Source organism: Haliaeetus albicilla, chromosome 26 (genome assembly GCF_947461875.1).
Source record: "Haliaeetus albicilla chromosome 26, bHalAlb1.1, whole genome shotgun sequence".
Lineage (NCBI taxonomy): Eukaryota > Metazoa > Chordata > Aves > Accipitriformes > Accipitridae > Haliaeetus > Haliaeetus albicilla.
The window spans coordinates 3,091,807-3,119,646 of NC_091508.1; the positions used below are offsets into that span (position 1 = coordinate 3,091,807).

The following is a 27,840-nucleotide window of genomic DNA, read 5'->3' on the forward strand; positions in this document are numbered from 1 at the left end:
TACTTTTATATATATATTTATATATATGTGTGTGTATAGATATATTACATAAATATATATGTATGAAATAATTTAAGAAACATCCGAGACAGCATGCTGTGCTCTTGTGTAGGGCCAGGGAGGCTGGGAAGGCAGCTGCTTGCCTCCCCCCGCTCTACCAGCTTTGATTCACAAATGGAAACAGAGTCTTGAATTAAATTAAAAACCGCACGCGCACACACACGCACACACACACGACACGGTGCAGAGGCTGTAAAACTCAGAGGCGTGATGCTGGAAAGTCCAGATGTCCCTGAAAAGATCAGATCAACTAAATCCAAAGGAGGTGGAAATAAATAAATGAAGGGAAACCAGCGGAGGGGATCTCACTTGTGCCGGTGCTGTCTCCGGCGTCAGGTCCCCTGTATCTGCCCAGGCCCCCGGGGGGACACAGGGACAATGTCACAGCCCCGCTCTGTCCTGGTGGGGTTGTGGTGGGGTTGGGAGAGGCTGGTGGGATGCGCATGTCCTGCTGCATTTGCCTTGGACCCGCTTTCTCCTTTGTCACATGCTTTGCTTTCACTCCATCTGGGGACTGAGCTTTTTGCCATCTTGGTCTTCAAGGACAAAAGGGAAAACCCAGCCCCAACTAACCCCTCTCCTCTCTCTGCAGAAAGTTATCCCAGAGCCAGGTTTGGTCCAGCTCAATCCTTCCCGCCAACAGAAGGTCTCTGCAGGAGACCTCCTTCCCATGGACTTTCAGAACAGAATGACATTTAAAAAAAACCCAACCCCAACCCCCTAGAAAAACCCAGCGCCCCATAAATTACCACTTCCTTCCAAAACTCCTCCTCGTTCCCCAATCCCGCCCTCCCTAACACCCCAGAGGACTGACGGATCCCGGCTCCGACACGCCGCACTCCGAGCGATCGCTGCTGGCTGCAGCGAGGATGGAGGGCCGGGAAAGCAACTGAACCGAGCATGTGAAGAAACAACCCAAAGGCTTTGGACCACCATCCCCCCGGCCCTCTCCTCTGTGGGAAATAGAAAGCCCCCGGGGCCGCAGCGACCGGGCTGCAGATCAACTGGGGAGCAGGACGTGCTCCACAAAGTAGCTGATGGAGTCCCAGTGCTTCCAGAGGAAGAAGAGGAAGAGGACGAGCAGGGCGGTGCTGAGGATGCGCATGCGGGTCTTCATGAGCGGCGTGATGAAGTTGGCGATGGTGGAGACGAAGACGAGCAGCACGGCCATCAGGGCCAGGATGACGTTGATGAACTTGCCCAGCAGCGCCCGTGCGTTGGCGTTCTCCACCCCTTCCAGCTGCACTACCTGCTGCTGCTGCTGCTGCAGCTCCAGCTTGGTCACCCGCGTCAGGCAGGACTCCACCGCCTCCTGCGAGGGACAGCACATCAGGGCCGGCCAGCGGCTCCGAGGGATGCCCTACGAGGGCTTTCGGTACTTGTCCCGTGCTCTCAGACCTTGCCGCTGCAAAGTTTTACTTGCACAGCTCCGATGGGTGACCGCCTCCCTCTGCAAACCCTCGGCCCGTGCGATGCGCAAGGCATGCCCTGTCCCGCTCTGCCTGTGCCGGGGATGGTCTCGGTGCCGGGGGCACCTACTGCAGCAGGGGAGATGACCCAAACTGGGACAGCGGGGACTATGGGTTGGCCCACACGTGGCTCGTAACAGCCCAGCGCTGCAGCCATCTACCCGGAGCCTTGCCCTGCCTTGAGCACCCCGGGGACTTTAGCACAGCGGGGACTCGCTGGGGCACAGACAGGGATTTTGGGGACATGGCTTAGTAACCTGCTTCTTGCTGTGACAGCATCACAGCGAGGACCTCATCTGGAAGGTGCTAGAGAAAGGGATCCCCATTGCCCACCCTCTTTCCCAGCCCAGGGTCCCTCCTTTGCCCCGTGGATGGAGGGTGCAGCGGGGGGGGGGGCTGAGCCCTTACGCTCCCCTACCTGGATGTCCCGAGCCCTCTCATAGGACTGGTAGGCCACCTTCTCCTCCATGCTGGCCAGCTCCTGCTTCAGGTTGGTCATCTCGTTCTGGTGCAGCTCGGTGAGGTCGTTCAGCTGCTCCTCCAGGCGCTCGTACCTGTGCATGGGGATGGAGGGGTGCTGGGGTGGGCAGATCTCCCCGTGGACCCCCCTGCCCTCCTTCTCTTGACGCCAGGGAAACCACCCAGCCCCTCCAACCCACCCCGCTCCTGGCTGTGGCTGGTTATGGCTGCCAAAGGGAAAGCAGTGGATGACCCTCCACGGGAGCGGGGCTGCTGGGGGGGGTCTGGCGGGGAGGAGGGCAGCGGGGACTGTAGCTCCCCATGTCGCTGGCAAGCAGGGCTTAGCAAGACAAGCCCAGGATGGTGGCCTTGTGGTCCCCGAAGAGCCACCCTGGGTGACACGTGCTGCCACCCCGGCACCCACCCATCCCTACCTGTACCGCTCCTCTTGCAAGCACTGCGTCATATAGGTGTAATCCCGCTGCAGCTGCGCCTTGAGGTCCTCCATGGAGTCTTCCAGGTGCGACTGGCTGTCCTTGATCTCCCGGAGCTCCTCTAGGATGGTGTCGAAGTTATTGTGGTGGCTGTCCAGCGTGTTGGACTTGGGGCTCCCCAAGCCGCCGGGTCCTGCCCCTGAGTTGCTGCCACCGGCTGAGCCGGAGGTGGCACTGGAGCACTCATCGTCGCTGCCGTACTTGGGGCTGGAGACCAGGGTGGCACTGCCGCTGAGAGCCCGTGAAGCCTCCTCCGGGTGCCCGTCATCCAGCGTGTCCTTCAGGTGGGCGATATTATCCGCGCTGCCGAACTTGTTCCGGATGAGGCTGGCGAATTCCCGGGGCTTGGAAACCACAGCGGTGTGGGTGGCCTGGGAGAGACCCGAGAGCCCCCCCTTGACGCCCTCCACCACGCCGCCGCCAAAGCCGCTGATGCTGGAGCGAACGTTGGCACCCACGTCCTTGAGACCCTGGTGCATGTCCCGGAAGACATCCTTGGGCTGCCGAGAAGGACCGTTCTGCTCGATCTCCTTCAGCTTCTTGTGGTAGTGCTCCAGCTTCTTGTGTAGCTGCGCGATGGTCTGCGCCGACTTCTGATTCTTCTTCTCGAAAACCTGCTTGATGCGGGAGGCTTGCTGCTTGTCGGCGTTATTGGCCAGCTTCAGGTACTCGGCCACGTTGTCATCCCGCGCCTCCTGCTCGATCTTGATCTGCTCGGTGATCTTGAGGATCTTCTGGTGCAGGTGCTCAATGGCGGCTTTTGTCCTGTGAGGGTCAGGGGTGCCATCGGGGACGTCCAGGCAGACGGTGCCGTCGGTGTCCCCGTGCCCGGCGGTGGAGGGCAGGCTCAGCGCGGTCACATCCCCCTTGTCCAGCTGCAAGCAAAGAGAGAGGAGGGCGATGCTCAATGGAGGGAGCTAACACCCAGGCAGCCCCCGGGGAGGGGGCAGGAGAGGAACAGGGTGAGGGGCAGAGGAGGGAGAGGAGGCAAGAGCTGGGCAGGGGAAGAGTTAACCAGAGCAATAGCAAGATGTTGTTTTTTTTCCGGCCGGTTAAGCATTTCCCAGCCGTACCACTACTGCTGGCATCCAGGAATAAGCCAGTTAGAGGGCACAGCGACAAAATAATTAGGGTTTCGGGGCTGGTTTTGGCCAATGGTTTTCAGCAGGGAGCATCCGCCGCCGGGAGCTTGACTCTGACTTTCTGCCCTTGCTCTGTGCGGAGACGGGCACCCGCGTTTCTGGGCTGCTGGACACCCAGGGAAAAAGGAGCTGGGAGCTAAAACTGGAACCCATCATCAAATCTCCCACCAAAGCAGTGGTGAGAGCAGGGATTGAGCAATCCGGAGGTATTTTAGTCTCATTTCCAGACTTTGGCTTTTAGCCTAGAGGCACACAGGAATTTTTCAGCTGAAGAGAAACTCTGCCAGAACCCCAATTTGTGACTGACTCAGGAGCAGCTCCTGATCCCCAGAGAGCAGCAGGCTGCAGGCGCAGGGACTCTTTTGCTTTCTTTTCCAAGGTTTCTCACCTGGTAATGCCAGACTCCTCTTGCAAACACAAGCTGTCACCTAGAAAGTTCGGACACATGCTGGTTTCCATTTTACAGATGGAAAAATTGGAGCTTTGGGAGAGGAGATCACTTGCCTGAGGCCACATTTAAAATCACTGGCAGAGCCTGGATTGCAACCCAGGGTCCTGCCTTGCGCTCTCCCACTCGGGCATGCTGCTTTGCCACTTGAAAAAAAAAAATCACTAAATCTTTCCAGTTGCTGGGTTTTATATGCAGATTCTTATGCAAATCTCAGTGGTTGTATAAATGGCTCCTGGCTTTTAATTAAGAGCTGCTTGAAAGTTAAATACTGTTGGCAGACCTGAATAATTTCTAATTTCCATCACACTTTCCCCGAATGACCCCTTAATAGGGATAATGCTGCGAGATCATTACTTAGGAGTGTGTTATCACCAGGAAATGCCTTGCGCGGGAGGGAGGAATGTTCTCAAGATGTTGCTTATAAACACTCCCGTCTGCAGCAGGTCCTGCACGGGGCTTGGAAAAGCAGGGGCAAGCGCTGCCCTCCTGTTATTTACTTGCATCTCCTCTTTCCCCGGTGCTGCTGTCCTGTCGGGAGCCCAGGAGTGTTGGGGCTTCATGTGGGGGTCTCAGCCTCCTCGGGAGACAAAAGCAGACAACCACAAGTTCAGTGGGAGCATCCCCTAGCTCCCTCCCCAAGGTTTCTTCTTCTCTCTCCATTGCAGCAATGCTAAAGCAGCCTGGGTCAGGGGCTGGAGGATAAGAGCAAAAGGGAGAATCCAGCAGCCCCCAGCCCGCAGGCAGACACAGGGCAGAGCTGGGAGCTGGCTTCAGTCCAGCTGGAGAAGCACCTTTTAAAAAAAAATAATGCCCAACAAACCTGCAGAGTTTTCAGACCCTGCTGCCAGGCTATTCTCAGTCTCTCGGCCAGGCTGGGCCCTCCAGCCACCCCACGAAGGGTTTCGCTTTGGTTTCTTATCAAAGGGCAGAAATTAGAAGCAGCAGGAAACAGACCTTTTGCCCAGATGTGCAATTCTCTGTACAGTGAAGGACAAACCGGCCGCGGAGAAGGAAAAGGCAGCCCTGGAGATGCTGAAATGGGAAACCCCAGCTGGGCCAGTGAAGGGGAGAAGTTGCTCAAACTTTGTTTCCCAAAAGGGAAAGGTTTGGGAGTCACCGAAACCTTTACCCCTGCAAAGCCGATCTTCTGGATTTATTCATGGGAGTATCTTTGGGAGCACGGGGGGAAGGGAGGGCAGGATGGGTGGTGAACGGCATGGATCCGATGCTGCCCATCCATGCTGACGTGGCTGGGGTGAAATCCTTCCCCCAAGACCCACCAAAAGCTCTGCTCTCTCAGACACAGGGAACGTTATAGGAAAGCCGCATCAGGTTATTGCTTTGAAAACAACAACCAAAAAAAGACAATACCGATCTCTGCAGTATTAACAGACAGTGCCTGCTAAATCCCAGAAAGCCTAAATGACTGTGCAGTGGATTTAAGCAGGGGATTAGTAAAAGCCACACTTTCCCTACATGCAGAAAACCTTCTGGTAGGCACATCAAAATGAAAGTGCTGTTTTCCAGCGCTTGTTTTCCAGGCAGATTCGCAGGGGAGAGCAGCGGCTGATGTGGGATGCGGGAGGAATGCAGGACGCAGGAAGAAAAATTATTCTTATCAACAGAGTTCAACCCAGGAGAGCTGAGATATGCAAAAGGCTCAAGCTAATAAGCTGAGCAAACAGTACTTAGAGGGCCACGACCGGGCACAATTATGCAATGCTGGTTTATTTGCTGCTGCAGGTTTGATGGAAGAAAGCCCAGGTGGCAGGTGAGGAGCTCGGGGCCCAACAGCTCGCTCGTGGCCATGTCCCCGGTGTGGGGCTGTGGGTCTCCCGGCACACCCATGACTGGAAGGGATTTAAACCCATTCTTAAGAAATTGCACAATTATTGCAAAGTTCAGAACAAAACTCTCAAGACACTTAATCATGCCCTGAACTATTCTGTTTTCCATACCCTATAGCCTACTAGGAAGCGCAGTGGATGAGCTAATGCCGTGGCTCGTGCTGCACTGACCCTGAACGAGGACTTTCACTACGAAGTGTGAATGTGGTTCCCAGCTGAAATACAACACGGCGACAAAACGGCTGTGGGAAGGACCATATGCACATTCAAGCATGGAAAAAATAAGTACCACCGAGCTGTCGAGGGATGCTGGCATTCAGGGCAGACCTGAGGAGCTGCTGCACTGATCCGGCAGCTCCATAGCACGGGTGTCACCGTGCCCCGGTCCCTTGGTGGCTGTGGAAAGCCATGAGGCAGAGGCCATGGCCGGCAGAGAAACGCAGGTAGGCAGCGGACATGGGGAGGTTGATTTCAAGGCAGTCATTAAATCTGGGTGCTTCTGCGGCCCCTCTTCCCCAGAGCACTTTATCAGCGTAATTTGGGACAGCATCCGTGCTGCTAGTTGGTGATTGCAACTGGTTTCCCCAGTCCCGTCCCCGTCCCCACGTGCGTTCGCAGCCCCGTGCCTCCCAGAGCGGAGCCGCTATTCCCACCAGACCACGTTACCCACCCCAGGCGTTGAAAATAGAAGCAGGAGCCCTGACTCACACTTCCCACCCTCCTTTCAAGCCTGCGGCAGAGACCGAAGCAGGCAGCCCTGTGTCCCCCTCCGCGCCCTGCCTGCTGCCCACTCCCGTGCCGTCCCTGGACGGCCACAACGGGCCGGCAGCAGCTGACTCCATTAATTGACCAGCCTGAGAATAATTTTTCTTACATAACGTAGAGAGGCACGTTAAGGGTTTCAGCTCACAGCGGAGCTTCCCACCCTATCTTTGCTGCACCGGCACGGATCGTGCCGGTGGGTTTCGTTCACGGAGCGCCAGAAACGGAGGTACCGAAAGCCCCTGCGGGTCTCTCTGCCCATCGCCATCCTCCTCGCGGTCTTATTCTAACCCCAACGGCTGCCGAGACCTACCTCCATCGCGGGCAGGGCTCGGGTGCCCCAGGACTAGTCGGCGTGGACTGCTCGGCCGTGTCCCCGCAGCATCCCGGAGCCCGGCAGCGATGTGCGGGCAGCGCTGGCTGCCATGGCAGGGTGCCTGAGCTGGGGAAAGCGGCAGCTGACGGCAGCAAAGTTTCAGGAGAGCAGCAGGGTGGGAGGGAGAAGGAGAACCCTCCTGCAAGACCCCCCGTCAGGGCTGGCCCTGCGTCCCTGGGTGCTTCCCAAAGGCGCAGGGACTGAGCCGATAGCTGCAGCGGGATTGCCGACTCAGGAAATCTGCTGGAGCTGTTTACAGCTCTCAGAGAATGGAGCTTTCAGGGCTGTAATGCAAAACCCCCCTCGTCCCCGTGGCGGGATATTCACACGCCTCCAGCCCTATACGCTGCCTGTGCCCTGACGCAGGGGGTCGGGACGGGCTGTTGTCATCTGCTGTGTCACACACCAGGACATAAAGCCCGAAAGAGGCAGGGGGAGGCATGCACAAAGCAAAACCCTGGGTGGGACCGACGCACGGGAAAAAATACAGTTGCCGATCAAGGAGCTAGGCAGCCTGAGGTCAGGAACCAGCCACTTGTGCCAGGACCAGGTGGTGTCTTGGCCCATGCCATGCACTGGGATGGAGCCGGATCTGTCCCGCTCACGACACAGAGAGCGATGGGGAAGGTTGCACCGACCCGATTCTGCCACGGGAGAACACGTAATGCACAGAAAACACATCCAGCTGACTGACCAGATCCAAGTGCAGTGAGACTTCACGTGCAGTTAAAAAGATATTATATGTGACATCCGAAAAGCAAGCAGAGATGACAGCAGCTTCTGGTTCTGCAGAAGCCGGTGGCAGTCTGGAGTTACCCCCCAAGTGCTGTATTTATGCTGGGGCAGTGGAGCTGGTGAGGGGCCAAAGCAAAAGTCCTGGGTGAGAAAGGAGATGTGGAGCTTGTGCGCTTGACTTAGCCCAAACCCGCGGGGTTGCACAGAGCAGAGTCAATGTGGTCAGTGCTGCAGGATCAGGCTTGGATAAGAGCGATTGAGGAAAGCGGAATTCAAGCCCACAGCCTTACACTGTGCCAGGCCAAAGCCCTCAATGTGCCCTGCAGATGCTGGGGCTGTTCGAAACCTCAAACCAACTGTGGCCACAGACCAGAGCATCTGTGCAGCTGCGAACAACGGGCTAAATGAGGAAGGTTCATTTGCAGCTCTCTGGTATAGTTATTTCTCAAAAAAAGCAACAAGAGAACAACAGCTTAGGAAGTATTCTCAGCCACACATTGAATTGTACAGGCTGGACTGATGAGCTGATCGTGACCTAGATGCATGTTTAATGGAGAAGACCGTGCTGCTCCCACAGCTGAGATAAAGCCGAGCACCACTCAGCATCGCGCTTCCCATCATCTCTCGGGCTGTTCCTACATCCATCCGTGCCCTGGAAGTGTAACCTGCCATGTCGGAGAGGCTCTGGGTGCAACGTTGCACCTCTGAGCTACCCCGTGGTGCACAGCCCGCACAGCACAGCCAGCACTGCCCATGCTGGAGCTGGCCCTGCCTTGGGTTAAGCAGCTGGGGCAGGCAGCGCAAAAATCAACCTGACCCAGCATGGATGGATTCGAAAGGTTTGGTTCGATGGCTCCACAAAAGCACCATCCCCAGGTCTCAGTCCCTCTGTATCCTGCCAATGTGAGCTCCCCTAAACCTCGCCACGGACACTGCCCTTGCAACAGCGATGAAGCCTCCCTGTGGGACCATTTCCCTTCCAGGAGACATTGGCTTTGACAGGTCTGGGGCAGGGGCTGCCGCAAGCTGCCTGTGCTGCTGGGCCATGGGAACACGCGTGGCTGCGGAGAAGGAACAGCAGGAAACAGGCACAGAAGCAGCAGCCTCTGCTTGGGCTGCTCTGAGCCGGGAAGGCATTCCCTCGAATCGCCCGCAGCCTTTAGCCTGCTGGACCCAGCAGACCCTCCTGGACCAGTGTCGGTACCTATGTTCACTGGTCTCCACGCATCACTGGGTGCTGGGAGCCAGGAGGAGGCAGAGCCGGAGCAGCCCGTCAGGACCGATCTGTGATGTGAAGCTGCCAAAGCACAGTTTGACACCAATAACTAAAACCCTTGGCCCCCTCCAACCCAGGCTGTCACCGTGCCGTGCACAGCACCTTGCCCAGGGCATCCCCAGCCGTGCCGCTGTGCCTGGCAGATGTTTAGATGAGATGGTGCTTGGGAGCAAGGGACAGGCTGAATCGACCACGCGGCAGCGCAGCTCGGCAGCGCAGCTCACCAGCGCTGGCTTCCAAAACCGGTATTGGCTGCTGGCCCCACGGTGGAGAAGCAGTGCTGGAGGGACCTGGCTGGTCCCCGCACCCCAGCCTGGGGACAGCACAGCCCTGCGCTGACCTGAGCATCCCTGCAGGCTACGTAACCCCGATGGGAGTTGCTTCTACACATGGAGCCATTGGAAGCCCCTGTGTTTCTTGGTCCATCCTCTCGGGAGGACAGGATCTCATAGGCAAAAGACTCCCCTCCCCGTCCGGCTGCAAGTTTGCACAAACAAACTCTGTGCATGCCAGTGCTGAGCCCCTTCCCTGCACACCTGCCCACTGTTTGCAGGCACTGGCAGGGGGCTGTGGTACCATCCACAGCGAAGGGCACAGAGAAGAACAGATTCCCCGGTAAGTTAAACCCACCAGGAGCAGAAACCAGCTGTACCTACCATACGGTGCTCAGCTGCGCTGGAGCAGGGAAAGGAAGGAGCAGAGTTTCCTCCCGGTGCCGCACCGACGCTCCGGAGGTGTGGGGTACAGCCAGACCCTGTGGGCAACGCCGCAATGCTGCCCACGGGGAACGGTGCTGGCAGCACACACGGTTCCTTGCCGGCGTGGGTAGGAGCCGTGTGTGTCCTGTGGGCCGGCACCGCTCCTCGTCCGTCCCTCTGATCCCACTGAGCTGCCCCAGCGAGGGTGGATTTTGCAGCCTGGCCAAACCCTGGGCCACGGATGCCTCCGGGCATGACACAGGGCAGATTACCGAGGGACATTCATCTTTGGTTTAACATCTCTCATAACATCACTTCTCGTTTTAGCACAGGAGCCAGAGGTCACTTCCCATCACTCTTCTGCCGTCTCAGCAGGGCAGGAAAAATCCCCAGCTGCACAAGACACTCTGGAAAACACCCTGCCCCGAGCTCTGCTTGCCATTTCCCTCATTTAAAGCACCGGGGCCAGACCCAAAGCCCATCTGCTCCCCGCCGGCCGCTCGCAGCCATGCTGCAGGCAGCGGAGGGAAGCGCTTTTCGGGGCTGCCAGGCACAGCCCTGCTTCTGTGCTGCAACTCGGTCCTCCCAGCCTCTGGTTAACTGTAATGGTGTCCCCCCCTGAGCCCCCTACACCTCCTGCCAGCTCCCAGCCCCCTGCAAACCCTGCCTGACCTGCCAGGCTGTCCCTGGCCTTGGGGAAGGATGGAGGAGCACAGATTTCCCCAGAGGAGGCTGAAGAAATGAGGATTTGATAAATGCCAGGATGCTCAGGCAGCCTGCTGCAACGAGACCCGGAGAGCATTTTTTTTATTTACTGGGGACCTTGGGCAGCTTGATTCATAGGAAACCCCCTGTTCTCAGCTCCCCAGTGCAAGGGGAAGGTTAGGGTTAGCAAATAATTGCAGAAGCAAGAACGTCGCCTATTAATGCCCCAGCAAAGCGAGGTGGAGCAACGGCGCAGCATTTCCCTACCACACGATGCACAGCCTCCCTTCCATGCGATGCAAACACCCCGCCGCCATGGGAAAAGTGGGGGTTTTGCAAGGAAATTACCCGAGAGGTTGGTGGTGGACTCCCCTTCATCCTTAGCACCAGCTCTGCTTTAGGAGACTTAGTCCGCTGCTTAGAAAGCGGCAGCTATGTTTTTCAGGCCTGCCTGTAAGAGGCAAATATAAAAATAAATAAACCCCAGCTCCCATGCAAAGGAAATCCCTGGATAGACACAAAACCACAACACATTCGGTGTGTGCCAACTCTGAGTGGTGCAGAATCCGGCCCTGAATGCTTACCAAGTCCTGGTCTGAGCACCTCAACTAAGAGACAGGTCACCTAGCAATGCAACACAAACACACGGCAAATTTTGGACTCAGGCCGGCACGGGCGGCAGCTGGGACCGGGCTTAGCGGGATCGCACAGGGCCTGAGCTTAGCACAGAAAAGCTGGTACTAAAAAAAGGAGGAAGACCAGCCAAGCTGCACTGGAGTTTCCTCCACTGGGCTGGGAAAGCTGCATACAGATTATCGGGAGCCAGGGTGTTGATACAGGTGAAGAGCTGCAAAGTCCACCGGTTCTTAACCTCACATTCCCGAACGCTTTCGGTGTCCAAAGCAAGCGCCTTCTTGGCTAAGACCTCAACCCTTGCAAGCAGCGGCCACACAGAGCCCAGCAGCAGCCTGACCTTCGCCCGCAGGTACCACCTTGCTCCTCACCCCTTATTCCTGGACATCCCGAGTCCTTCCCTTGCTGGTGCCTAGGAGCAGGAAGGAGAGCGGAGGCGGGTACTTACAAAGACACCCAGCAGAGAATTTAAGAGCAATATCCTTTTCCCGGCACAGGAGTCGGGTGGATGCGGTTCCGGCATGAGGATGCCCTGGTCGTTCCTGCAAAGCGCCTGGCCGGTGCTCCGCGAGGCGGCCGGATCCTCTCCCTCTGTCATGGCTGCGGTTAAGGAGTCGAAGGGGCAGAGAGGATCATACGACGTGCGTTTGCAGAAGAGGCACTACGAGTCTCTGAGGCAGCCAAGAACAAGCAGCACAGGCTGGTGAGCAGGGAGGGAGCCCGGGGGAGCGGGAACAGGCTGGGTGCCACAGGGGCCGGTCCTGCTCCTCCAACTGTGCTGGGAGAACAAACAGCACCGCCAAGTGCTGCCTGGCCGGGCTGCCTTCCGAACCATGCAGAGAATAAACAAATGAGCCACTGCAGTTCTCCGGTCCCCATTCTGAGCTGGGATGGTGCCACCATGCCACGGGGCTCTCAGTGGCAGCAGGTAGGGACCATGGTCCTGCACAGCACCCGGCGAAGAGCCCCGCATGGAAGGCGGCTGCGTGGGTACAGATGGGCAGATCCCAGGATCCGTCCCTGCTGCCTCCCCTGCGTTTGGGGAGTCCCTGTGCCTCTGTGCCCATTCATACCATGCAGATCCCAGCATTTCCTAATCCGACACCACATTCTCTGCATTGGGGACTGTCCCTGGTGCCCGGGGCTTGCAGGTCACCGGGAGGGATGTGTCTGCAGAGATGATTCAGTGACCATCCCTCACAGGTGAAGCTCTTCAGAGCCCTACCTATGCTTGGAGAATCTTTGGAAAAATTCCTGCTGTTGTTTTTACTGGAGGGAGTAACCCTGGCAGCTTCAGCAATGGTGCTGCTATTTCGCTTGCTGGGTGACACAGCATTAAAACCACAAGCAGCACCCCCAGCCCATGCTGCAGCTGGGTTTCGGCACCTCTGACAGGGTGCTTGTGCAGCTGGGAGGGATTTTTGGCAGCTGTTGTATGAAGGGTTTGAGAGGGAAGGCAGGGAGAGGCAGAGCCGCAGCAAGGCGAGGAGTCACAAGGCAGGACCCTGCTTTGCTCATCCTGACTCAGGAGCCAAATCCTGCTCTCAGCTACAACCCAGCCGCCTGCCCACGGCGGCAGGGCATGGGCAGGAGAGATCACGGCACGGACATGAACCTTGCTCCCCCAATCCTGCCCTGTCCACCCTGAGCATCCACCCCGCACACCAGCCGCCCGCTCGACCCAAATCCCCCCGGTGCAGGCAGCAAGGCGGCGTTTGCGATGCCTGCCTGTCGGGGAGCGGGAGCTGCTGGTGGGCTGGAAACAACAGCCATATGTCAACGAAGGCTGAGGAACACGATGTCTTTTGCTAGGGGGTGAATCAGTATGAGAGTCTGATATTCTTCTTTGTCTGAATTAATTAAGCAGCAATCTCGGGTATCTTTGTCTTCAGAGCTATTATCTGCTTTTCCCAAAGTGCTCCTCGAAGCACCATCCCAAGGGGAGTGAGAGAACGAGTTCCCACCACCCCCCCTTTGCTCACAGACTCTCATTCCCCTGTGACACATGGGGAGGTGGAAGTAGAGAGGTGGGAGCTGACCTGGACGTGAGTACTCTCATACCTCCAGTTTTGTGAAGCTCGGTGGGGGCTCAGTTTGCAGCCGAGGCCAGCAGTGCCCCCTGAAAACCCTTGGCACTTGTGGGGTCTCTGCACACCGGTACCCCCTCGGGACTCTGCTCGGATGCCGAGGGGATGCCCAGCTATGGGGCCGTGGGGCTGCAGGGAGGGCAGCTTTACACCATCGTTCCTACTATTCCCTTTTGCAGTCACCGCTGGCCTATTTTAGCTCCTTCCTCTGGGACTTTAAACCAGAACTCGCCCAGAATTTGGGTGGGAGGGGAGGACGTACTTTGCCTCCGTCAGCAAATCCTCCTAAAGAGATGCAAGAGACTTCACCCAGTGCATGGAAATGTTGGCCCTGGTTCCCAGCTGGGGAAATCAAGGCAGGGAGTGAGGGGAAACCCCTGCCTGGGTTAGACATGTGGGAAGAGCAACCAAAGCAGTGAGGCTCGAAGGTCCTGCATCCCCTTAGCTCCTGCCAGCTCCTCGGGGATCCTTAGGTGCTCAGCACCTCCAGAGAACAGGCTACCTGCTCAGGAGCTCAGCTTCAAGCTTCTGGTTTTAGGATCGCTGGCCCCAATGCCACAAAATTCCATCAAAAGTGAGTTTTAGGGGCAGAAAAGCACTTACCAGCATCCCACCATCCGAGCCACCCCAGCGCGCCTGGCCGACCTCCCTTGCCACCACCGCGTCCTCACCACCGCAGGGAGAAAGGATACTCAAGAAGTGCCATGGAGCAAACCTGGATTCCTACCGGCAAGTCCCCGGCCCTGGGGGATCTCCCCTCCGAGCTGGAGCTGGGCTGGGGCTGCTCAGCACCCTGACGGGCCGTGCTGGCCCTGGGGGGTCCCGGCTGGGCCAAGCAGAGTCCCCATCCCTGTCCCCGTCCCAGTTGTCGACTGAGACCAGTTCTGGGTAACTGGAGCCGTAGGAGGCGAGAAATCACGTCCCCGCCCTGAAACCGAAGGCGGTCGGATGCCGGCGGGGCCGGAGGGAGCCAGGGCTGAGCTGGACACGCTGAAACCAGAAAGCAAATGCCTGGACAGGGGAGATGAACTTTGCCTGATGACCCTGAGCCGCCGGGGCGAGGGCTGAGCTGTCCCGCAGCCTCCTGGCCACCTCTCGCCCAGGTCCCTCCATGCCCATGGGCCACAGCCGCCCCTGGGGTGGACGTTCAGAAACCGCCGGTTTCTCCCCACTGACTATAATCCGTCTCGCCCCGATATAGCCACTGACCCGGCGAGCATCTAAATTTAGCGGGATGAATCGTGCCCTGTGTTTGGAGGGCTGATGCCCTTGAGGCAGCAGGACGGTTGGAAGGGGGGCTATAAGGATGGGTCCCCCCCTGCAAGACAGAGCCCCAGGACGCCGCGGACCACCTCCCGCAGAGACCGGGCAGGCGGCAGGGGACCGGAGGGAGGAGACGGGAGCAGGGAAACGGCACGCTTGGGCTACGAGCCCATAAATAAGCGCGATGCAGCCGCTCAGCGGCCGGCCTGGCCCGCGAGCCCAAAGCTGAGACGTGGCACGAAGCCCCCCTGCTCCCCCCCATTCCTCCCCTGTGTCTCACAGCCGTTTCGGGAGGCCAAGGCGGCTGCGAGAGGGGCACGGGGGGGGCCACGGGCAGAGGTGGCAGCTGGTGCTGTCGCTTGCCGAGGGACACCGAGGACGGACGGGCAGGGAGCCCGGCCGGGGGTCCGGCCCCTCGCACCCCTCCTTGGGGAGGGGGGGGATGCTCCGCGGGTCCGAGCTGCGCTGCCGGCCGGGGCTGAGCACTTGGCACTCGTGACACTTGTGAGCGGATCCCTCAGGGCTGCCGGGGAGAAGCCGGCTGGGGCTGCGCACAGACGGACGGACGGACTAGACGGACAGACAGACATCCGTGCAGGCCGGTGCGGGAACGCTGCCCTCTAACGGCCACCGGCCCCGCGTCCAGCCCGGTGGCACGGGTTCTCTCCTCTGCTCGGTGTGGGTTACCGGGGGGGGACACACACACACGACTCGGAGGGGCCCCCGTGGCCCCGGCCTAACGCAGGGGCTCACCTGGACGTGGACCATCCCGCAGCCCTCGCAGGCGTCCGCGCAGCTCCCCGGCAGCACCAGGCACAAAACCCCACGGCTGCCCCGATCCGGGTCCGGCCGCCCCAACGGGGACGGGGTCCCCCCCGGGATGCTTTGCCCCGCCAGCACCGGTGCTCGGTTGACCCCACCGCCACGGGGGATCGGGGTCTGCGGGGAGACCCCACAGCCGCTGGTGCCGGGGCCTCGGTGGCCGTCGCGGTCGGTAATGCCCATCTGCCCACCTCTCTCCCACAAAGCGCTGGCGGGTCACCAGGAGGAGATTAGTGAGATAAGGAGAAAGCTCTCTCCAGCTCCCATGGCCACGCGCGGTCCCTGCCCGCAGCCTCCCCCTGCCCCAACCGTGCCGCTGCCACCACCGCCGTCACACGTGCCGCCGGGTCCGCAAGCCGGCACGTCCTTGTACGAAACGCCGACACTGGCCACGTGCTCCCTCGGACATACCGACACCAACGTACGCCCCAAATATGCCACCTCGCTTTGGCTAAGCGAGCCACGCACGATGGGACATACGGGAGAGTGGCTGCTTGAAACGCAGAGATGCTCCTGGCTGTTGTTGGTACCCGCAGCCCTGGAGAAGTGGCTCCCCCAGCTCACCGGCGAGCAGAGATCCATATTACTGCAAACCAAAGAGCATGTGCCCCATGGGCACACACCAGCCAGCTGCGGTTCTTGGAGCAGAGTCAACATACAAAACCTTAGTCCCAACCCGTGTGCAATTGCCGGTGGGAGGCGGGGGACATCCGAGTCATCCCACCCTCCTCGGGAGCTGCTCTTTGCATGCACAAGGTGGGCAGAGCGCGGTGTGGAAGGCAAGGGAGGGGAAGCCACGAACGCATGTGCTCCAGGTGGGCATCACCCTGCAAAGCAAAACCTTGTCCCCAGCGTGTGGCACAGGTGACAGCCCTTTGCTGGCCACCCCCAGCCCCAGCTGGGGGTTACTGCTTGGCGATGCTGGGGGCACAGGGCAGCTGCAGCTGCAGGCAGCGTGCGGGCACATGAGGCATCTCTCTGGTTACACCACGAGCCCCAGCTGGAACCAGTGCCAAATGCCCAGACTGTGCCGTAGTCCCACTCGCCTCCTCCAGCCACCCCATCTGGTCCCTGCTGCCACAGTCCCCCAGTGGCTGCCTCTTCGGGGGACTTATGGGGTGCAGGGGGGAGGAACCGTGTGTGCCCGGCCCTGGCAGGGCAGAGGGTGGCCCAGTGCCGGTGGGGACCGCAGGGTGAGGAACCGGTACAGGTGAAGGTAGGGAAGGGAAAACTGCAGGAACCTAATTAAGAAAAAAAAAAGGGAAAAAAAAATCAATAGCAGTTCAAAAAGTGCTTGCTGAGGCTGAGCGATCCCATGAGGGATTAATCCAGCGTGCGCTCAGGCCCTTATGCAACGGATGGAAAATGCAGCATGAAATTTCTGGGGCAAAAATGGCCCTTTCACAGGAGCTTTGTGCACCCCTGGGGCGGCGGCTTCCAAACTGAGGGTGAAATGGGGAGGAGGTGTCTGACCCTGGCAGGACAAGGCAGAGGCGATGTGAAGTGATCGCTGGCCCAAAGCCCCGGTGCAAACCTGCCTGCCAGGGTCTGGCAGAGCCATGCCCAGGGCACGGCAGCACCAGCCGTCCCCGCGGAAGAGGAGCCGGTTTGCTGCGGGCAGGAGGCTGGGTTTCCTGAGGGCTATGGAAAGATAATAAGGCATGAGAATATCACATAGCTCTTCTTTCTCCAAATAGGTTATTTTTCCACTGCCTCACAAAGGCCCCACTATCGCCTCTCTTCTTATTACTCTTTGTGTCATATGCAGTTAATTATTCATCCCCTTTCTGCACTCTTTGTGCTGCTCTGTGAGCGGGCACGGACCCGCTCTGCTCTTGCTTCCCTCTGGGTGCTTCTGTCCCGGTGCAAACTGCCTTGGCTCGAAGCTTCGGCCGTAACCCCAGAGGGCTCAGCGGTATCAGGCTCCTTGCAAGGCCCATGCCATGGGTCAGACAGAAGGAATTTTAGCTGCAGATGCTTAAATTAACAATTTGAACAGCTCCTGGCCCTGCTCAGGCACTTGGTCTGGGTGCAGCGTGCCGGCGGGGAGGAGCGGGGACTGCCGGGGAAGGGTCAGGGTGCTCTGATTTGCACAGAGTAAAGTGGGGAGAGGAGGACCTGGGTGGCCGTTTCTTGCAAAGCTGCTGATTTAATGATGTGTTTATCCTCTGGGACCAGATTTCCACGTCCCGGCGGTGGCCTCGTCCCCGCACGGCTGTGCCAGGGGAGCAGCGCTGGCACCCGCTGCAAGCTGCGAGCGTCAGCTGCAGCTCGGCGCTGAAACCGCTGAGCGAAAACAGAAAGAAAAAGTATCTGGTTGATTCTTTTTCCATTAGCTCAGAGGGCACCAGAAGTCTCCAGGTCAGATTTCCCTCTCGGAGACTCGGTGCCAAGGAGAGAGGAGCGGCTGGCGGGGAGGTCGCATGGGAAGCATCGTCCCCAGCCCCTGCGCCCGCTGGGTCCCACTGCTTGGGGGGAGCGCAGGGACCTGACACCCCCACTGCTATCCCACCCCGGCAGCTCTGCCCAGCCACTGCCACCCTATTACACAGCTATTCCTGTAAAAGCCACCCAGCCACCCACCCAAGAGCCCCTGCAGGGTGCCAGAGCCTGCCTGGCCATTTCCCCACCCCAAACCCTACCATTTTGTCAATTCACTGCTGGCATTTTCCGGTAAATTAAAAAAAAAACCAAAGAGGATGCTTCTAGCCCTCAGGACTGCAGAGAGTAGTTTTAAGAGTGTGACCCCCCCCCCCGAGCCCCAAAGACCAAGGAGAGAAGCCGCCACAGAGAATCCCACCAGCACCCGGAGCACCTCTCACCGCTCGCACCGTGTCCTCAGCGTGCCGTGCCGCTGCGCTAATCTCAGCTGTTTCATAATTAACGGGACTAAACGCTAGATGGAAATACCATCCGCTCTATTAGCTTTGCACAGAGCGTTTTAAAAATCACTTTAGACGGGACCAATTTGCAGCCGCCTGGCCGAACCCTTGTAGACGCCCGGCTCTGGGCTACCCGGGATCCCCTCCAACCCCGTGCCGGGCGTCCCACCCCACTGGCACAGAGTTCTTGCCAAGTCCCTTTCTTTCTCCCGCAAATCCCACTCTGGGAATCGGACCGAGGCATGTCCCTGCCTCACTTCCCCACGAGAGCAGCATCAACACCAGCAGCCTCCGGACCCGGCTCGCTCCCGGGCAGGGGCTGCCATCCACCGTCCCGCACACCCAGTGCCACCAGTGCTGCCCCAAGGGCCGGTCTCCTCCCGACAGCGTTTTGGGCTGCTCCGCACCCAGTCCGGTACCAACCCCCCCGGCACGGTCTCGTGCCCCCCAGCCACCCAGGGATGTCCCCACGGCGCAGGTCTACCTTATCGGCCAGGCACTCGGTGTCCTCCGTGAGCAGGTAGACGGCCCCGCTCTCGGCCAGAAGGATGGCAGTGTCGGTGGTGGAGGAGGACCTGGGGCGGCCCTGGTGCTGATGCAGGATGGCGGTGAGGCTGCTGTCCTGGGGGGCCTTGCGGACGAGGTGGGGGCTCCCTTTCTGGGGCTCCAGCGAGCCGCTTTTGGCCCGCCGGCTGCCGCTGTGCAGGCTGGTGCCGCGCTTGATGGAGGGGCGAGAGCGGATCTGCTGCAGCACCCGGTTGAAGGCGGTGGGACGTGCCGGGAGGTCGTGCAGGGACATGGCGTAGGAGACGCGGTGCATCTCCGGGGACCGCTCCTTCTCGTCGGGGGAGTCGTGGTCGGACATGCCGTAGTGCGGCGGCAGCGAGTCCTGCGAGTTCTGGTGCTCCCGCTCTCGCGACCGCCGGCGGCTATGGAAAAGGTGCTTCAGGCCATGGCCGAACATGGAACCTTCGGACAGCTGCTGGATTTTCTGCAGGAGAGGAGAGAAAACAATCCCTGTTACTCTCAGGAAGGGATGGCATCACCCCACTTCAGCGCACACAGCTCTGATGGACGGTGCCCACGCTAGCACCGAACCGAAACATGAAGCTCGAGGGCTTAAAGAGTTTCTGGAGTGCTCTGGGGACCCCACAGCAGCCCAAAGGGATCTGCAAAAGGGAACAAGCCCTGCTGCCAGCACTGCGCTTTATACCTGTGGAAAAGCATTAAACATTAGTGGCCATTTGTTGGCATGCAGGACTGAGCACGGTGGCTCGGGACGGCTCAGGTATGCAGCTCCAGCAGCATTCCCCACGCCAGAGGGAGGTCTCCGATGAGCACTGGCTACCCCTAAAAGAAGCAAGAGGAGCAGAAAGACCCTTCACAGCAATGGAGGGAGGAGGGTGCCTGCTGCAGCCGACGCCACGTGCTGCACAGAGACCCCGATCCTGTGGGCAGCGGGGATGGAGCAGCCTTTTCCCTAGCTCGAAAAGCCAGGGTTACTCCCGGACCTGAAGCCTCGGCCACCGACGCACTGCCAAGAGCCACCTGCTTTCCGAAATGTGCTCTGGGAAGGACCGGGGAGGGCTTTTCCCTGGGGGATTTTCCATGGCCTCCGAGAGCAGGACGGACCAGGCTGGCCTCGCTTATGGGGGTGAAACTGCAGCTCGTGGCCCAGTGCCACCAAATCCAGTCCCCGCTGGGCAGCAAGCGGTTTGCAGCAGGAGATGGGGGCACGCTGCTGCCCCGGGTACCCCTGGATCTTTCTCTCCCAGGGGGCTGAGACTCATGTTCCCACAGAGCACACGGCTTTTCTCGTGACGGCTCCTGGGAATCGGGGTGGACGCTAGCCACAGCGAAGTCATGCAATATGGATGGTGGAACAGATCGTGCTCTTGATTACAGCCGGGTCAGCCTGGAGCGGTTTCCCCGCAGTCACTGGAACACCCAGATTTGCATCCATGAGAGATTTTGGCTGGGTGCCCTCCACAGTCTCCTGTGTGTGGTTGAACAGGGGCAGTGGCGTGGGCAGCAACTTCTACCATCTGCAAAGGGCTCAGCAGATCTCTGGTCCATCACGGCTCCCAGGCAGCCAGTAAACGATCTTGGGACATCGAAAGATCCTCTCACCTCCTGAAGAAGCCTCAGCTACCAGGACCCCAGCAGATCACAAGGTACGAGTCTGCCCTGTTGCTCTCTGTCTCGATTTTGGAGTTAAGCTGAGCACTCTACCTTTGAGGACGCCAGTCCTGACCCTACTGACGTTCAGGGGCATTTCGCCACTGATTTACCACGGCTGGGATTCTCCCCAGGGATGCTGGTTCCCGTAACTGCGGTGCTGCCATTAACTCATGCTTGAAAACCAGCGTTGAAGCAGGCACAGAACTGGGAGCTACTTATAGCCCCAGCGGACACTTGGCAAAAGCCCCAGCTTTTAGAAAAGCAGTGATGTTTGAGACACGACCTCCTGGAGCTGCAGACTGTGGAGGATTTCATGGCCATACAGAAAGGACGACTCCTAAAAATCCCAGACATTAAAGCCACAAGGTCCAAATCCACAAGGGCCTAATTCTCATCACACCTGTAATACTGACAAGGAATCAGCAATTAGATCCTGTGTCACTAAACACTATAGGCAAACCCTTTAATCCTTCTGTTATCCATTCATAATGAAAATTTCTATCCTTTTGGTTTTTCCTAGGAAATATATAATAAATCTACAGTGCCAAATTGCTACTTCAGGAAATAGTGATTTAAATTTTATTCTATTCATAGGGTCTCTATGGAAACAGAGACAGCATTAGATAGGTAATAACTATAAACCCACAGATTTCTACCATCAAGGGTATGGCATACCCTTGGATGCACAGTTAGCCCTTTAGAAGGTCCAAGTGAAAAGAAACGACCAACTCCCTCCTTTGAGGATAATGAAAACAAAATAAAAGTGAAGCTGGCGATAAAGGAGAGGATGTTTTTCCAGCACCAGCCTGAAGGTGGAAGCCAGCTGCCCTCAGGGGGTTCTTGGCCCAACAGCTCGATCTGATAGAAATTTACCTTTTAAAAGAAACTCTCCCCAGGCCCTTTCCAAGTTTTCCTGAAAGAACCTTCCCTGGGCTCTGCAGGTAGGGCTCCCGGTGGGACAGTAAGGAATCTGCATGGGAAAAGGGGGGAGGGAAGCAAAAAGAGGAATCCCAGTACTGCTGTTCTGGGCTTGAACCCCACCGGATCGACAGCTTGTCAAGAGAAAGGCTTGCCTACATTAGAGAGTTGTCAGGAGTGGTCACCATGAACAAGCCATTCTGCAATGCCTATTGCAGAGAATTTGTTGATATAAAACCTCTGTTTTTTTGTGTTACTCTGGGATATTACTGTACTTCCAAAGCAGAGGCATTTTTCTGGCACGAAACTACTCGTGGCTCAGAACAGAGCGTCTGCACGGGCTATTTTGGAACAGCCATTGCTTAATAACTGATGCAATGGATACGGAGATTAATTTCTCAGTGTAGACAGCTGTAAAACACTAAGTTTAATACAAAAATATCTTTATTTCTTTTGTTTCTTTCATTCATGCAGCCAGCGACTCTTGCTCGGCAGCAGGGACTTGTTTCTGTGGACTTCAAAGGAGCGGCTCCTGCTTCACGTCCCCTGTAAGCGGATCAGTTCTGTGCACGGTTTGGCTGAGCACAGCTCTGGGCTGATCACGGTCGCACTCTCTGCCTCCTTCTTACATGTTTATCCACTGATGGAAACTAATCGCGAAAACGTGAGAAGCCAGGAGGGGTCTGCACGACCCACCCTTGTACCCATCCCACCGCCCTGCCTGCACTGAGAGCAGAGTCCCAGCCTTGTGGGGACACCACGGGGACAAGCCATGCCTGGCCAAGAGCTGAAAAAAAACATTTTAACCCAAACCAACATATCTCGCAGGAAAACAGTGACTTGGATGACTGTTTTGACTGGGACGCTGCTCTTAGGCAACGTCCCATGGGAGAGCCAGGTGCTGCCCTTGCCCGCCGTGGCAGGGATGCGCATCCCCCCCGCCTGCTCCGGCCGTGCCGGGCTCTCCAGGGCTGGTGTTCCTGCCGCTGCCAAACGGCCACGCAGCCTCAAACCTCCCAGTTTCTCACTAAATGGTTTTCCAGCTCTGCCCCGACATCCAAACCTCTTACTCGGCTTTCAGACGTGTAAGGAGGGGATCTTGTTGCCATGACCTTATAGCACAGCCACGTGCTGTGAAATCCTGCTCAATTATTATTATTAATTATTTATATCCCTGGCCTGCCCAGAGACTCCAGCCAAGACTCTGGAGCCCTTTGGAGGCATTGCACAGACACAGTGGAAGACTGTCCCATCGTATCCCATCCCATCCCGTCCCATCTCATCCCATCCTATCCCGTCCCGTCCCGTCCCGTCCCATCCCATCCCATCCCATCCTATCCCACAGCACTCCACATTTTAAGGCACGGGGGGAGCCTTTCCCGCAGCAGGCAGAGACAGGGGAGGCCACGCCACCGAGCAGCTCGCAGCCCTGCAAACTGCCGCAGGACCCCGGGAGGTCCTGCTCACCCCCGCACAGGGTTTCTAGTCCTCCTGCTGCTTTCTCCGGCTGATCCTCCCACGGGTCCCCAGCAAGGGGGTCCTACCACCACCCAGCACCCCATTGCCAGCAGCCAGGCTGGGGGCCAGGGGCAGAGTTGTCCCCCCAGGGTGGCAGCCAGCCCAGTCGCCCCTCGCAGCCTTATCTCACACCAGCATCCCGAGCCCCCGTTCTGCCGCTCCTCCCGCTGCCACAAACGCCAAGGAAAACGTATAGATGTTCTAAAATGGAAAATAAAGCACTCCCCCACACATGCTTCTCCTCCCGGGGACAGGATGAGAGAACAAACATGTGACGAACGTTAGTCATGTTGTTTAATGCACTACCAAAACGCTATAGTGACACGCAGTTCCTTAAACTCTCTCCGGAATAACATCTGCGGGGCTGGCGCTGACTGCCCAGGTGTGGCTCCAGCTGGGGGGGCTGCGGACCCCCGTGAGGTCCCCACGTCGGTGGGTGGCATTTGCAGGGCAAGATCTCTGCTGCCGGTGCTGAGAGGAGCCAGATGTGCTGCCGGGGGGAGTAAGACAGCGAGTGGCAGCCCACAACCGCTTCTTCCACGGCTGTCACCTCTGCCTCTCCTGAACTGACTGCGGGGATGCTGAGGGCTGCAATTCAGTGGGAAGCAAGGATGGGGACCCTGGGGGGGTCGGATCTGGGGGGGGGGACGACTGGGACCGTAGGCAATTGGGCACAGAGCGCTTGGCCTCAGCCGAGCAGCCCACGCCAACATGAGCGTGTGTCTGCTGGGAAGCATCACACAGCTCCCGGGAGGGCAGCACACCCCGGCCTCGGCTCTCGCCCCTCCGTCGTGCCTGGCACAAACCCTGGGGAAATACGGTGTCCTCCTGGCTACACCCTGCCCGGGAGGATGCTCTCCTCTCCCTGGGGGGCTGGGGGGTCCCAGTGTGCAGCTCCGCAGCAGTGAGAGTGGGGACCCGCTGGGGTCCCTGCCAGCAGCTCGAGAGCTTTTGATGAACGATGCCCCGGGGAGATGATGGATGCGGCCGCTCCAGGGACCGTGCTGCTCCTGCTCGAGCTGCTTGACGACAGCTCCATCCCACTAACCGCAGGGGAGCCGGCTCACCTTGGCGGTGTCCTTTCAAGACCAAAATATGCCTGGAAAATTGTTCGTGTGAGGGATTAAATATAAATGTACCTGAGGGTTTAGAATAGGGGCTGGCGACCTTTACGGAGAGGAGTCGTCCTCCGCATCCTCCCTGCAGAGAGCAGCCTGCACAGGCACTGCCGTGAGGGGGCCTCTGAACCACACCAGGGGTTCTGCACCCCCAGACCCATCCCCTCGTAGCGAGGGACCTTTCAAAAAATTAAACTAGCTGAGTGGGTTTGACCTGCTATGGGAGGTTAATGCTTCACTCTGTCCCCTCCAGCCACCCCTGTCCCAACCCCATTGCTCAGGGCAGGACCTGTGCTGGGGACTGAAGGTTCCATGGTGGGATGTCCCCTTGTCCTTCATCTTCCTCCTCCCCAGGAGAGGCTCCCCAGCTCCAGGAAGCTTTTTGTCCATGGATGTGGGGTTCGGATCAGGCCCTGGGAAGAGGGAAGAGCTTAGGCCAGTGCCCCTGGACTCCTGCTGATCTTGGCTTTCAGGTTCAAAGGAGAGAAAGGTGGGAGCCACGAAGACCAAGATTGTGAAATGGGAGATGGAAATTGTCAGGCTTCAACTTTCAGCCCTTGGCCAGATCGGCCCATTTGGGAACAGAGAGAGAGACAGAGAGCCAGGGAAAACACTCAGCTAGCTCTGAGATGCTCAGGGAAAGTGGGAGTGGGACCAAGCAGTGAATGCCTTGGTGGTGGGATGCCCTGGACAACCCAGCAGCCACAAGAGGCTGATGTCTCCTTCTGCAGTGTTTTGTATGGATCCAGTCACTCTGCTGCAGAGCACAGAAATCCCTGCCACCCAACATATTTTTGAGCAGAACTATGTGTCATGCATCTGCTTTGCTTCTTGCCAGAACTTATTTTTTTTTCTCTTTTCCCCTAATGGAGCCCTCGCTCTCGGCAAAGGAGCTGGAGTCAGGGCTGGGGAATGGAGAGCTGCCGCGGATCTGCCGGGGTTAGGGGATGGAGATGACACAAGGCAGCCTGTTGTTTCCAGGTTGCCAACTCAAATCCATCTTCGGCTGGCAGCAAACAAAAGTTTACATCTGATGCTTGTTCACTGTCTACGGGGAGATGAACGTGTGGGTCTTGGTGTGTGGCACCATGCCAGCCTGGGGACAGCAGAGGGGCCAAGGACCAGCTTGGCTGAACCCACCCCACTGTGGGGAATGCAGTGCAGCTCCAGAGGGGGTTTGGGGCAGGAAGAGTTTAAGATTATATTAATGATGCCACTAATTGTAGCAACAGGAGACGAAGTGGCTGAATCGGTGGTGTCTGTGGCGGGGCCAGGCAGAGCGCCCAGCTCTGCTGCGGAACCTGTGGGCAGCACCGAGACGCAGTTTTTCATGTGTTCTGCCTGGCGAAGCAAGTTTGAGGATTCACTCCATGCGGGCAATTAATTGCTGAGCTACAAATGCGTTAAAGGTGAGCATGGAAGCAAACCTGCATTAGGGTATCATACTCGCATCGATAAAATCAATGAGTGTTTGGCCACTGCTGTTGCTGTGAGCTGGACCAGGCTGCAGACCAGGCTGAGCTCCAGACCAGGCTGGGCTCCAGCTCAGAGCTGGACGTGCCGACTGAGGAACGCTTGGCCTGGTGGCCATCCCCATTGTAAGCTGCGGCTCCTCTTGCCCCGCGCTCCCACCCCTTTCTGACTCACTGTGCAGGCGAAAAGGGCCCCGGGTGGGATGGAGAGAGGCTGGGGGATGATGAGGATGAGAAACACCACCTTGGCCAAGCCAAGGCGAGCCTCCTCGAGGTAAGGGTGTCGCACCCCACCAAGCCTTGCGTGGCCCTGAGCACCACATCCCCACGGATGTGCCTTCCCCTGGCATGGGGCTCTCCCCTCCAGCTGTTTTTAGGGCAGCAGCAGCTGTACATCACATTGGCAAAGCCAAAACGGCCTCAGGAGCAGGAGCTGCTGCTCAGACCTCGAGGAAGAGGCACCGCGAGTCACAGCAAGGTGCGTCCCGCAGCCACGGGGCTTCTTGGGCTTAAAGCAGCCGAGTTCTCCTATGGGAACGGGGGTTTTTATTTCCTGGCTGCCTTTCTGGAAGGGATGCATGCAGGCACAGCAGCAGCCTGGCAGTCCTGGCTGTGCTTCCCAGCTCCCACATGACCTTGATTGTGCTGGTGAGACCTAGGCCAAGCGACAGGCTGGGGTGCTCCCCAACAAAGGTCTCTGTCCTGGCTGCCCCTAGGTCACCAGGGACATTTTCCACTATAGTCCAGGTCTTTTTGAAACCAAAGAGTGGAAGCGGCCCCTCCGTACCACCACGGCACGACTGACACATCACCTGTGACAGTGCTGCCACGAGCGCACTCTGCCCACGGCCGCAACGCGCTGCAGCGCCTGAAGACACCAAAGTTACAGGCAGGGAATTAATCTCTGCAACATAAAACCCCACCGCATCCACACCAGCAGGACCCTGTTGAACGGCCAGGGGTCAGAGCTGCTCCGCTTTCAACCCCACGGGAAATTTCTGCCCAATTCCACCCGGCACCAGCTCGTCCTGCCTGCCCGCATCCCTGCCTTCACCCTGCCACCGGAGACCGGCTCCCTTCCCTCCCGCAGCGCTGCAGTGCCGCGTAACTTGTTTTCCTCACTAACCGGACACAGCCCGAAGGCACAGGAGGAGCAGCCTCGGGGCCATTTATACACCGTCACTTCCCGGCTGCCGCAGCACTAATCCTATCAGTGCGGCTGGCGGTTCCCCGCGCATCTCCCCCACGCTCAGCACTGGGGTGACTCCGGCCATTATTTACCGGGGTCTGCTCAGCCCTTCTGCCGGGGGACAGCCCTGTTACCCCCTAAACAGCCTGCTTGGGTGATGGAAACCCGCTCCAGACCTGCCCCGGGGTGTGACCCTCGTGCCCGCAGCCCCTTTTGCCAAGGGCGCGTGGTGTCACCAGGTTCCTCCCACCGCCGTCCTATTATTATCGCTGCTCTTGGTGGCCAGGCTGCAGCAGGGCCACGGCCTCGGCGGTGCCCAGCCCCGTGCGTGCTTGTGCAAGCCTCCCACGAGGCATCTCGACCCTGGGAGGTGGGCCACTGTGGGGGCACCTGCACCCCAGGGGCAGACCCTCCCCTGGGGGCATCCCCAGTGCAGGAGCATCCCCAATCCGGGAGCATCCCAACTTGGGACCTCTTCATCCCGGGAGCATCCCCCTCCCAGCAGCATCCCCATCCCAGGAGCATCCTCATCGCAGGAGCATCCCCACCTCGGGACCATCCCCATCCCAGGAGCATCCTCATCCAGGAGCATCCCCATCCCAGGAACATCCCCATCCCAGGAGCATCCTCATCCAGGAGCATCCCCATCCCAGGAGCATCCTCATCCCGGGGCCATCCCACATCCCCCCAAGGTCACACCTGTAGCAGAGCCGGGACCGGGGTGCGGGGACGGTGGTACCCCACCGAGGCGTACATCCCACCGGTAACCCCGCTGGCTGCTCACCCACACCGGTAACCCCAACGGTAACGCCGTCGGCTGCTCGCCCGGTTGGTAACCCCACCGTTGACCCTAAGGGGGTCCTCACCCCTCCGCTGACCCCACCGGGATGCTCGGCCCACCGGTACCCGCCGGCCGGTGCTATCGCGGCTCACCTTCAGGTCGGGGGGCTTGTTGCGCGGCGGCGGGACAGCTCCCGCCTCCGGGGCCGCCGCCGCCGCCGCCGCCGCCGCCGCTGCCGCCTCCCCGGGCTTGGCCTCCATGGCGGCGGGACCGGGCGGCTCCCCCGCGGCTCCGGGGTCCTCCTCGGGCTGCCGTAGCTCGTCCGACCGGCACCGCTTCATACCGGTGCGCCGTGTGCCCCCGGGAGGCGGGGGGAACCTACGGCCGCGGCGGCGGCGGCGGCGGCGGCGGCGGCGGGCGGCGCCCGGGCGGCCGCTGAGGGGCCCGCGGGCTCCTCGCCCCCGTCCCGCCCGCCCCTGCCCCGCCGTGCCCGGGCCGGGCG

General features: G+C 58.8%; 1 protein-coding gene across 7 annotated transcripts; it reads right to left on the reverse strand.

Moving 5' to 3' along the window:
• On the reverse strand, positions 1 to 27,818 carry TMCC2 (transmembrane and coiled-coil domain family 2). Of its 7 annotated transcripts, XM_069770584.1 has the most exons (6): positions 15,211 to 15,298; positions 13,887 to 14,184; positions 11,556 to 11,696; positions 2,423 to 3,357; positions 1,948 to 2,083; positions 1 to 1,372 (listed from the first exon to the last, which is right to left on the reverse strand). In XM_069770584.1, the coding sequence occupies exons 3-6, from the start codon at positions 11,628 to 11,630 to the stop codon at positions 1,061 to 1,063; spliced, it is 1,458 nt and encodes a 485-aa protein (XP_069626685.1). In that variant the 5' UTR covers positions 11,631 to 11,696; positions 13,887 to 14,184; positions 15,211 to 15,298; the 3' UTR covers positions 1 to 1,060. The 7 variants fall into 7 exon arrangements, with proteins under 7 accessions (XP_069626685.1, XP_069626682.1, XP_069626686.1 ...); XM_069770581.1 differs by lacking the exons at positions 11,556 to 11,696; positions 13,887 to 14,184; positions 15,211 to 15,298 and adding exons at positions 18,646 to 19,152; positions 27,491 to 27,818; XM_069770585.1 differs by lacking the exons at positions 13,887 to 14,184; positions 15,211 to 15,298 and adding an exon at positions 10,823 to 10,925 and having other exon boundaries at positions 11,556 to 11,694.
• Positions 27,819 to 27,840: the final 22 nt, after the last annotated feature.

What these genes read in the sequence shown, in the direction of transcription:
- TMCC2 (XM_069770581.1), bottom strand. Translation starts at nt 27,679, where the DNA reads ATGAAGCGGTGCCGGTCGGACGAGCTACGGCAGCCCGAGGAGGACCCC. An exon ending in TTGCAAGAGGAGCGGTACAG is followed by an intron (nt 2,084 to 2,422) that starts GTAGGGATGGGT and finishes CCCCATGCACAG; the next exon opens with GTACGAGCGCCTGGAGGAGC. An exon ending in AGAGGGCTCGGGACATCCAG is followed by an intron (nt 1,373 to 1,947) that starts GTAGGGGAGCGT and finishes TGTCCCTCGCAG; the next exon opens with GAGGCGGTGGAGTCCTGCCT.